The sequence below is a fragment of the Canis aureus genome, chromosome 7, assembly GCF_053574225.1.
Source record: "Canis aureus isolate CA01 chromosome 7, VMU_Caureus_v.1.0, whole genome shotgun sequence".
In the NCBI taxonomy this organism is placed as follows: Eukaryota; Metazoa; Chordata; class Mammalia; order Carnivora; family Canidae; genus Canis; species Canis aureus.
The window spans coordinates 64,100,489-64,112,843 of record NC_135617.1 but is presented as its reverse complement, the minus strand read 5'-3'; the positions used below and the strand labels follow the sequence as shown (position 1 = coordinate 64,112,843).

The 12,355-nt window shown below is 37.5% G+C and overlaps 1 protein-coding gene across 18 annotated transcripts in view; it reads right to left on the bottom strand.

Moving 5' to 3' along the window:
* KIF6 (kinesin family member 6) overlaps positions 1 to 12,355 on the bottom strand; it is a 381,228-nt gene that overhangs the window by 276,809 nt on the left and 92,064 nt on the right. For all 18 annotated transcript variants that reach the window (XR_013383557.1, XR_013383558.1, XR_013383556.1 and 15 more), the window contains one exon: positions 1,264 to 1,393. Coding sequence is in view for 7 of the 18 variants with exons in the window: in XM_077904139.1 (XP_077760265.1) it covers positions 1,264 to 1,393 (130 nt within the window). In the remaining 11 variants the exon portion in view is untranslated. The remainder of the gene's footprint in view (positions 1 to 1,263; positions 1,394 to 12,355) is intronic.

Below are 12,355 nucleotides of genomic sequence, written 5' to 3'. Positions count from 1 at the left end.
TCCATCAGTAGATGAATGGATAAAGAAGATGTGGTATAAATAAGCAATGGAATATTACTCAGCCATTAAAAAGAATGAGATCTTGCCACTTGCAACAACAGGGATAGACCTAGAGGGTATCACGATATGTGAAATAAGTCATACAGAGAAAGACAAATACTATGTGATCTCACTTATATGTGGAACCTAAAAAACAAAACAAACAAACAAAACCAAACAGACTCTTAAATATAAATAACAGTTGCCAGAGGGGAGGTAGATGAGGGATGGGCAAAATGGATAAGGGGATTAAGAGGTACAAACCTCCAGTTATACAGTCAATAATACTGTAGTAACATTGCAAGGTGCCACTGGTGACCACACTTCTCGTGGCAAGTATTGAATAATGTATAGACTTGTCAAATCAGTACACCTGAAACTAATACAACATCGTATGTTAATTATACTTCAATTAAAAAAAAGCAAAAATGTAAGTGCCAGTGATAACAGTATGCTGTTCATTTGGGCAACTGTTCCCACAATACTCTCCCCACCACCATTTCTTTATTGCAATATCACTGGGTGACAGCCTCACTGGGTGAGAGCTTTGTGACTCTCCATCTCCAATCAGTAACTGTTTGGGGTCAGGGCCTCTGACATGCTTAGTCAGTCCTGGCTCCTGTCTAGGGTACCGAGGTGAAATACAGGCCCAGTTAGGTCCAAATGTTAGATTAACAATAAATAAGTTTTAGTATAAATACATCCCAAATATTGCACTGGGGCATATTTATACTACACACCATGGCAGTATTTGTGGATCTGCCAACAACAGCTGCAAATACATACAGCACTTCTCATGTTCCATGTATTGTTCTAAATGCCTTATACATATTAATTCCCTAAATACATGAAAATATATGGATATGAAAACATATGCCAATATACGGATGATCTGAGGCTAGGAATAATGAATTGTATATTTTTAAAATTTGAAATTGTGCAAAAACTTCTATAATTAAGGCATTTTTAAGGCATTTCTATAATTATGTTTTTATTGATTATCTGCAAACTACTACTCAAAAATATAAAAGTTAAGAGCCTAGACTTCAGTCCCTGCTCATTAACTAAGCTGAATGACTTTGCAAAAGTCTCAATTCTCTGTATCTAGGTTTTCTTATCTGTAACATAAGATTTGGATGAGATTATTTTTAAGGTTGTGAGGTCCCTAAAATTCTATCATATCTTATAATATGGAAAAGCAGCTTGCAGAGAAAAGTTTATTACCTCTGCAATCATTCTGTTGGTGTCTCCTAAGAAAAGTAGATTCAGAGCTTCTTCTTCTGTGGCTGCCTGATGGAGAGACAGGTTTTTCAGGTGAATGTTCTGATCAGGATCCTCCAGTATTGTCACTTTCCTAGGGAAATGGGGAGCAACAAAACAAGGTACTTTGAGAATAAACAGGACTTGAAGTTTTATAGATTTATTTTTAAAAAGCTGTATAGTACTACGTCTTGAACCTATAAAATCAAACAATACACAAGATACTATACAGTACTGGAGTCACATCAAACACTGACATTCCCTTGACAGTACTATTAAATAGTTTGGGGGCTGAAAAGTATATCACAAGCTCCTGATTTACAGCCATCTGTCTTTGCAATAATCGGATCACTCAATCATACATATTCTTGCTGAATTAAAAGTACAAATAGACAACCTTCTACCTATATATCAGGAAAGTTGTTTTTTTCTCTGTCAAAATTCCGTTTCTTACATAGGTAATACACTAATTCTTCTAATTTTTCCCTTTTGTTCAATTTCATATCACTTTCAATTTACATGACCTTTCAAATTGGTTAGCTTATCAATTTAAGCATGCTGGAAATTGAAGTATCTGTCATCCCTCCAGCAGCTATTACCTTGTCTAGTTTTCTTATCAAGGCGAGTTTTAAAATTCTCAAGAAGTCTTATAATAAAGGTCTAGTTTGTCATTATTATTATTTATTTATTTATTTTTTGCAACATATCTTTTCCCTCCATTACAATCTTACGGTCAAAGCTTTAGGTCTGGAATTACATTCATCTATTACAACTGCCTTCATGGGACGCCGACATCACTTCCTCCCCAAGTGAATCTTAACCCTGTTTCCAGAGTTGTTTCGTCAATACTCTCCTTGGAGTCCTTTTAGGACTTTTTGCAACTGAATACAATGTGAACTCCTTATACTCTGCTTCAAAGGCCCACAGATTCAAGCAATAACATTACTAGAGAGAGTTCCCTTCTGCCTCTCGAGTTTTGCCTCCTTGATAGTCTTAAGAATTGTTAAGGAAAGAAAACCTTATAATTCGCTAGTATTGCCAAAAAGTACCTCTGCGTATCTGCACTTGCTTAAGGCATTTGGAATTGATGATAATAAGTGAAGGCTGGCATCATCATCTAGTATTACTTTTCCTTTAAAAGTATAAGTGGCAAATCGACGTATCACTTGTCTATAAAAACACATTTAGAATGCCTTAAAAATAAAGATTTTGCAAATATCATTACTTTTCATCCTTCCCTTTGGTAAGGAGGTTATCTGGGCTTTCATATGTAATTTGTGGGTACTTCAGATACTAATTGCCAGAAGAAAATGTAGCTCTACCAGCACATCTGTGACCAATATGTAATAATGTACTCCTTTGCCAAGTTTTGGACTCCTTTTTGTCTCCTTCAACAATACCAACTAAGATGGAAAAAGATCTCTTCCCTTAATGAAAACAAGTGTATTTTATTTATTTTTCAACAAGACTCATAAGTGAGCTTATTAAAAATGCTTAAGAGTTGAAAAATGCTTGGAAAACACGAAGGCATTTTTTAACTAAAATGGATGAACTGTGTTCTATTTTTAGGAACCCTCTTAATTCCTTAAACTTTATATCCACCCTGATCTTCTAAAGTGCTCAAGAAGGTTTAGCTAAATTAAATCACTAGGGACACAAGTCAGAAATTCTTCCTAAATCCACAGATTCTAGATGTAAGGAACTAAGTAATACTGGAAGGAAGATAAAAACATGAAACAAGTGATGAGATGGTATATTAAAAGTGAAAATAGAAGAGAGGTCTTTTTCAACACGAAGATAAAAAACAAGTTCTCCAACTCTGAGGCAAAGTCATCCATGATACATGTTGAATGACCAAGCCAGAGAGAGCAAACTCAGAAGAGGAGGAAGGTGGGGGAGCAGGAAATGATTCAAAGAAGCGAATGCTCATGCTCTTTGGATATCCAAAGTATGCCAGGCACCAGCACTGTTCCATTTAATCCAGTTGTTCTCACCTTGGCTGCACACCAGAACAACCTGTGGAATAAAAAGCAAGCCACAAAACGCTGGCACCAGGTTCCATCCTAAGAGATTTTGGTTTGATTGTCCTGGAGACCTGGTCAGTATCAGAATTCATAAGAGCTCCGAGTCATTCTAATGTATAGTCAAGGCTTCTAGTGAAAGCCATTGGCTCCATCTTTTAAAATCCTGCAAGGTAGATATACATGGGGGGTTAGGTTTCTGGTTTTTTTATATTTACTTTCCTCACAGTTCTACCCCATGCCCAAAGGGGAAAGTTACTCATCCTATTGGTTGCAGGAAGTTACTCTTGAACTAAATCTACCAATAGGCAAGGTCACTGTGAATTTTAAAAAGCTAGTCATTTCATGGGAAATTTCTTGTTTCCCTCCCTGACTTCCCATAAGCTGAAGGGTAAACTAAGGCACCCATCAGCCAACAAATAACTAATGCTCAGCTGGGGATTATTACAATCTATCTAAATATCCATGGGGTTTAAAACACTGCTGAATCAAAAAACCTAAATGCTGGTGGGAACTCAACATACATACATCTCTCGCCATTGCTTCACTGAAATAAGAAAGGCAGAAAACAAGCGAGTTTGGAATTCTGTATGTGTTCGTTTGTTAGCCCAAATGGGTCACTGATTTGGGATTACAGTTGCATAGAATAGTTAGAAGCATAAGGTAGAAAGCATGAAATGTCATCAGAGGCATTTGGCTAAGCTAGTGCTTTCTTCTAAATCATTCAGAACCTTTGATCTCTATTGTGGGTACTTCAGAACTCCCACACTTCTGTATTTCCTTCCAGGTGCTTGCTCAGCTTTATCACTTTGACCAAAATACAATTTGCACATGCTGCCCCTAGTTTTTTGTATAGAACTTTCAGCTATAGAACTTTTCAACTTTTGTGACCCATCACTATGCATCTCTCCGATGCTTTTCTGATATTATGTTTCCCTCACAATTGTCTGATTTCTTGCCCATGGAGGTTTTGAAAAGTAAATAAATAGCATTGTTGGTATCCAATTTAGTTTGGCTTCTTTCATGGCTCTCTCTCCACTTAGGGATCATCTGTGGCCACCCTATAAAAGGCTCTACCTCTAGCATCCTTCTGGAACCTTCTGTGGTGCAACTTTCTCCAGTCAGGGTCTCCCTTGCCAGTTCTTCTGCTCAGATTCTTTCTTGGTTTCTGCCCAATCCCTTGGGCATGAGGCTTTGTACTTTCCTTCATAGCCCTGCCTACCCTCACTGAAAATCCCTTTGCACTAAGCCTGACAGCCAATGCGTCTGCCCCATCCACTCTCATGCCTTTGCTCACAGAAGCTCAGCCTGAGCCATGTCCTGCGTACTAGCTCTTGCCTAGGTAGGCTAATCTGAGAGTGACAATATTTTAAACTTCGCTGCTAGTGGAATGTGTTTTCAAAGGTGGAGGAAATAAGAACCATTAGCAAAAGTTTCTCATCAAGTTGCTTCCTTCCTTGGCCTTTTCTTTCCCTCTCTCTCTCACAAATCAATAGCTATTTCCTGAATCCTTAGACTGCCACTCAATTCTGACTATAATTTTCATGGGCTTGAAGGAGGGCTTTATTAGAGTTTCTTAAATAAACATCCTAATTCCAAGATGGAAACCCCCCAAACTATTTATTTGATTCTTTTTGAAAGGGCCTGTGAATAGTTTTCCCTACAAAATGTTTCTAAAATGTTTAGATTTCAAGCAAAAAGTCACTGATAGCCTTAACTTGGACACCTAAGTGGAAAAGTTCTGCTAAGTATACTCGGCCTGCTTAATGATGGGGAAGAAGCAGGCTTTGTGTTTTCTCTGTAAACAGAGAATCTTTTCCATTTGGCTAAGTAGTTGGAATTTGTAGACTCTTTCTAACTGGCTGGAAGACAGAGAAAGAGCAATAGCCAAGCTCTTGTTCTCAATAATGGAAGCCATCAATGAAGTCTCCCCACACCCTACCTCCACAACATTCCGATACCACCAACTTGCTGAACAGGAACTTTCCAGGAGTTACTGCAATGAATCTGGTTTCTCATTTTCATGTTGTAAACATGTGTTGCCATGGTGCATTCTAAGTTTTTTTCTCCCTACTTGCAAATGGCCCATGTGCTTGGGCAGGTGATGTGCTGCACAGCAGCACCATGTCCAAGAGGGTGCAATTCACATCATAAGTTTGTGTATTTACTATGAAAAATATCTGTCAAGGGCAGTAAAGCATCTTCTAACAAAACTAGCATATTACAACAGTTTTCCAACAGATGGCAGGGGCGCCTTTTAATAATTCACATGAAGGTGCTATCCAGAATAGAAGTAGCCCTGTCTAGTCAGTTACCTTGATTTAGAGAAATATCAATAGTAGGCAAGCCTCATGAAAATGGAAAGGGGTCCAGTCAGGTTCTTCTAAATAAATGGATATGTTTCACATGTTGTAAACACAATCACACTATTCATTTTAATGGAGAAAATATTCTCTAGTTCAGTGGTTTTCAACCTCTTTTTTTTTTTTTTTTCCTACTCTAAGACACCTTCTCAGAAGCTCTTTAGGGTAAAGATTTGAAGAAAAGAGGAGACACAATTTTTTAGGAGACATACATTAAGTGAGCCATCCTTCTTGCATGTAAGGAATTTTAAAGGTTGATTTTCTTCATATTGACTAAAAATCTAAAAGATTTCCTCTGTTACATAAATAATTTAAACATATCCCTTGACAAAGCTTTCCAAACCTGCAATATATTTTTATATTGGTCTTAACCTAAACAAAATGGACTAAAAATAATTGATTTTTTCCCATTTATTGAAAATTCTTTCTAGTAACTTGAAAAATATCTTTATCATTTCATCTAATACTATATCTTTTTACTGATAATGAAGAATATAACCAGTCATGTGACATATTAGAAATTAAGTTATTTAATTTCACCTACTAAAAATATCAGTTTCTCTAGCAAATATTTAAGGAATAAATTATATCAATTCTCTATAATCTCTTTTAGAGGAAAGACACAAGAACTATTTCCTAACCGATTTTATGAGGCCAGCATTCCCTAATACATTGCAAGAAAACTATAGGCTACTATTTCTCATTAACACAGTAGCAAAACTCCTCAACGAAATATTAACAAGTCAAATCCAACAAAGTTTAAAAAAAGAATTTATGCCACATCCAAGTGAGATTTACCCCTAGTATACATGGTTGACTTAACATTCAAAACTCAGTTAATGTAACCCATCATACCAAGGCTGAAAAATAAAAATTACATGTTCATATCAATAGGTGCAGAAAAAGTGACGAGATCCACCACCCATTACATGATAAAAACTCTCAGTAAACAAGGAATACAGGGAAGCCTTCTCAACTTAAAAAAGACTACTACCGGGATCCCTGGGTGGCGCAGCAGTTTAGCGCCTGCCTTTGGCCCAGGGTGCGATCCTGGAGACCCGGGATCGAATCCCACGTCGGGCTCCCGGTGCATGGAGCCTGCTTCTCCCTCTGCCTATGTCTCTGCCTCTCTCTCTCTCTCTCTCTCTGTGACTACCATAAATAAATAAAAATTAAAAAAAAAAAGACTACTACCAAAAAGCTACAGCTAACTCAAAGTATTCCCACTAAGATCAGATAGAGGGTAAGGATATCCCTCTTCCCACTGCTTTTCAACATTGTACTGGAAATCCCTGCTAATGCAACACTGCAAGGAAAGGAAATAAAAGGTATACAGATTGAGAAAGAAGACCTAAAACTGTTTCTGTTCCCAGATGACATGATCATCTGTATAGAACACTGAAAGAACTGACAACACAACTCCTAGGAGTAAGAAGCAATTACAGCAACTTTGCAGGATACAAGGTTAATATATAAAAGTCAATTGTTTTCTTATATACCAGAAATGGATAAGTACAATTTTGAATTAAAGACACAATACCATTTACATTAGCACCCAAAAAAATGAAATACTTAAGTATAAATCTAACAAAATGCACAGAAGATCTCTATGAGGAAAACTACAAAAATTTTAATGAAAGAAAGCAAGGCACCAAATAAAAGAAGAGATATTCCATGTTCATGGATAGGAAGACTCAATATTGTCCAGATGTCAGTTCTTCCCAACTTGATTTATAGATTCAATGCAATCCCAATAAATTCCTAGTTATTTGTGGATATTGACAAAGTGATTCTACAGTGTATATGGAGGCATCAAGGACTCAAAATTGCATGGTTTTCCAAAAATGAATATTTTACACATCAAATACTACGCTTTCACTGGTACTTCCTTCTTACACTAGTGACTTTGCTAATTTCCAATTATATTCAGCCATATATATCATGTTCCTTCTGGTGTTCCAGACCCACAAATAACCCATCATTTAATGAAATGCCATATTTGACCTAATTCCATATAGTAATTAGAGAGCCATATGTTAAAAAATTTATCTTCTTTAGAGCTACCAACTTTTTTCCCAAAGCAAATATTTTTCCTGTCTTTTTTCAGATATATTTGCTTTCTCATTCAAATTTTGTAGTTGCACCATCAAAATTATGTGGTCAAGTTTTCCACATTAGAAGAAATTATAGGAGTAATTAGATCTAGAGGCCATGGATTTCTAATTGTGGAAAACCATAGAATTTCCTGTCAGAGAAATAGCTTTATACACCTTTAAGATTATGCTATTGCATTTGGCGAGTTCTGAGATTATTTACTTTTATTTATTTTAATTTTAACATAAAGTTTACTATTTTCCAACTATAAAAGTCATACATGCTTCTTGTGAAAAAGTTTGAAAATTTTTAAAAAGTAGAAAGAATTTTAAAAAATAAAAATGGAGTCCCACCACAAGGACAATGATAATGCATTGATATATTTCCTTAAAGCAATTTTCTTATATGTATTTTGCAGGTTTGTGGTAAAATATAAGTGCATGCATGTTATTATATCCTTTTGTATTAATAATACATATTCTCCTATTTTTTAAGATGCAGGTATAGGGAAGGAAATAAGGGATTCATATTGAATATTTTTCCCACGGATAATTATTTGTGACTCACAGTGCAGGCTACCTTTATGGGATCTGTCCTCCTCTTCTGTGTAACTATTAAGCTCTGATTTTTGTTCAGGGAATTATGTAAAAACATTTGACTTTCCCAGACTCCCTTGTAACTACAACTGGCCATGTAATATAACTCTGGTCAATGACAAGTAAGTGAAAGCAAAGGATAAAGTTCCTGAGGAAGACTATTAAAAGGAAAGGCTCAGTTAGCATATGCCTGTTTCCTTATTTTTTCTTCCAGGAATGTGGAAGTGATGCTGAAGATGCCACATGAAGACTAAAGCCACCTGCTAAGAATGGCTTCAGCAGAATGATTAAAGGGAGCCCCAGTGGCATTCTGGAGCTTCTATGGCAGCCCTGGATCCAATCTCTAGAATCCTTACTGTGTGTGCAGGGTTGGTGCAGGGCAGGGGCAGGGGCAGGAGGCAGGGGTGGGGGTGGACAGACTATTTGGTCAAGCCACTGTAAATTGTTATAAGCAGTTGTTAGTTAATTCACTAATGAAAATGTTCAATCCAGTAACTGAATACCTCTTCCTTTTATCCATATTAAACAGTAACATGCTATAGAATATGATTCTAGTTTATCTGTTCTCTCTTCTCCATCTAATTCTCAGGTGGTACATTATTATTAGGCTTCACCTAATTTGAAGCATGACATCATTGGTCCTCTCTCTCTATGTTTCAAACATTTACTCTCTCTGGTTGTTTATCCTTTCAGATAAACTCTGGACTCATCTGTTTTTTTGTTTTTTGTTTTTTCTTAATAATAAATTTATTTTTTATTGGTGTTCAATTTGCCAACATACAGAATAACACCCAGTGCTCATCCCATCAAGTGCCTCCCTCAGTGCCCATCACCCATTCACCCTGACCCCACGCCCTCCTCCCCTTCCAACACCCCTAGTTCGTTTCCCAGAGTTAGGAGTCTTTATGTTCTGTCTCCCTTTCTGATATTTCCCACACATTTCTTCTCCCTTCCCTTCTATTCCCTCTCACTATTATTTATATTCCCCAAGTGAATGAGAAGATATAATGTTTGTCCTTCTCCGATTGAGTCATTTCACTCAGCATAATACCCTCCTGTTCCATCCATGTTGAAGCAAATGGTGGGTATTTGTCATTTCTAATGGCTGAGTAATATTCCATTGTATACATAAACCACATCTTCTTTATCCATTCATCTTTCCATGGACACCGAGGCTCCTTCCACAGTTTGGCTATTGTGGCCATTGCTGCTAGAAACATCGGGGTGCAGGTGTCCTGGCGTTTCATTGCATCTGTATCTTTGGGCTAAATCCCCAACGGTGCAATTGCTGACTCATAGGGCAGGTCTATTTTTAACTCTTTGAGGAACCTCCACACAGTTTTCCAGAGTGGTTGCACCAGTTCACATTCCCACCAACAGTGTAAGAGGGTTCCCTTTTCTTCACATCCTCTCCAACATTTGTTGTTTCCTGCCTTGTTAATTTTCCCCATTCTCACTGGTGTGAGGTGGTATCTCATTGTGGTTTTGATTTGTATTTCCACGATGGCAAGTGATGCAGGGCATTTTCTCATGTGCATGTTGGCCATGTCTATGTCTTCCTCTGTGAGATTTCTCTTCGTGTCTTTTGCCCATTTCATGATTGGATTGTTTGTTTCTTTGGTGTTGAGTTTAAGAAGTTCTTTATAGATCTTGGAAACTAGCCCTTTATCTGATACTTCATTTGCAAATATCTTCTCCCATTCTGTAGGTTGTCTTTTAGTTTTGTTGACTGTATCCTTTGCTGTGCAAAAGCTTCTTATCTTGATGAAGTCCCAATAGTTCATTTTTGCTTTTGTTTCTTTTGCCTTTGTGGATATATCTTGCAAGAAGTTACTGTGGCCGAGTTCAAAAAGGGTGTTGCCTGTGTTCTCCTCTAGGATTTTGATGGAATCTTGTCTCACATTTAGATATTTCATCCATTTTGAGTTTATCTTTGTGTATGGTGCAAGAGAGTGGTCTAGTTTCATTCTTCTGCATGTGGATGTCCAATTTTCCCAGCACCATTTATTGAAGAGACTGTCTTTCTTCCAGTGGATAGTCTTTCCTCCTTTATCGAATATTAGTTGACCATAAAGTTGAGGGTCCACTTCTGGATTCTCTATTCTGTTCCATTGATCTATGTGTCTGTTTTTGTGTCAGTACCACACTCTCTTGATGACCACAGCTTTGTAGCACAACCTGAAATCTGGCATTGTGATGCCCCCAGCTATGGTTTTCTTTTTTAAAATTCCCCTGGCTATTCGGGGTCTTTTCTGATTCCACACAAATCTTAAAATAATTTGCTCTAACTCTCTGAAGAAAGTCCATGGTATTTTGAGAGGGATTGCATTAAACGTGTAAAGTGCTCTGGGTAACATTGACATTTTCATAATATTAATTCTGCCAATCCATGAGCATGGAATATTTTTCCAACTCTTTGTGTCTTCCTCAATTTCTTTCAGAAGTGTTCTATAGTTTTTAGGGTATAGATCCTTTATCTCTTTGGTTAGGTTTATTCCTAGGTATCTTATGCTTTTGGGTGCAATTGTTAATGGGATTGACTCCTTAATTTCTCTTTCTTCAGTCTCATTGTTAGTATATAGAAATGCCACTGACTTCTGGGCATTGATTTTGTATCCTGCCACACTGCCAAATTGCTGTATGAGTTCTAGCAATCTTGGGGTGGAGGCTTTTGGGTTTTCTATGTAGAGTATCATGTCATCGGCAAAGAGGGAGAGTTTGACTTCTTCTTTGCCAATTCGAATGCCTTTAATGTCTTTTTGTTGTCTGATTGCTGAGGCTAGGACTTCCAGTACTATGTTGAATAGCAGTGGTTGAGAGTGGACATCCCTGTCTTGTTCCTGATCTTAGGGGAAAGGCTCCCAGTGCTTCCCCTCATCTGTTTTTAAAGTCTTTAAGATTTTGCTTGGAATTTCACTGAACTCTACATATGAGAAGAAGTGACCTCTTCAAGGATCACACTTCTCATTTGGAACCAGACTAACAGCTCTCCATTTACCTTCAAAGTCTTCTTTTATTTCTCACAAAAAAAATGCACTACCTATATTGTCTTCACAAAGACCCTGAACATTTTCTCTTCTTTTGCTATTGTAAAACGGATCTATTTTACCATTATTTCTTCTAACTGGGTTATTCCTAGGGCTTCCTTCTTAGATTGAGTCACAAATGTACTAAAAGATAATAGACGGTCAGCCAGCCTGAGCAGCATTAGTCTGCTCTCTGGTTCACAATAACTAACTTTCTCTTTGTAAGATGTCTTCAACTGTCCTAGAACTCACTCTGAAAACACAAGGTCAGCTATATAGTTGGCTAAACAACACATAGGCTAACTGCTATGGAAGTTTCAGAGATTAGATGGAATGCCAAGATACAACATGGATCTCCTAGGCAACGGCACCAGCAGCCCCAGCTCTGATGTGGGATGGATGGAGGTTAATATCCTGGTCCATCTCTTGGTGGGGATGGAATCTTAGAGAAATATTACACTATCTATGTGACCCTCAATTTACTCATCCATAAAATGTAGATCATGATACCCACTTCCTCAAGTCAGATACTCCATTGAAAGTCCCTAGGATAGGGACCAGCATACAATAGGTGCCCATCTCCCTCTCTGGAGAGATTTCTCTGGTATCCCTAAAAAGAACTTTTCCTAGGTAGATGAAGGAAGGGATTAATACAGACCACCTGCATTAGAATCACTTGGGATGCTTATTCAAACATATTTGAATTTTCTGGAGGTGGGGGCCAGGAATCTGCATTTTTAACAACACTCCTGGTGATTCTCATACATAGTTATAGTCTCATACATAGCTAAATGTCAAGTCCCTGGATTATGTATTCCAATTCTGTTGTTCTTTTTACTCCTGTGGCCACTTAAATGGTCCAATAACTTCCCACAATGCTCTGGAGTCTCTCGGACTCCCATCGATCTCATCCTAGCCCTACATGCTACTGACTGATTTTTCTTCCTAAAAGGCAG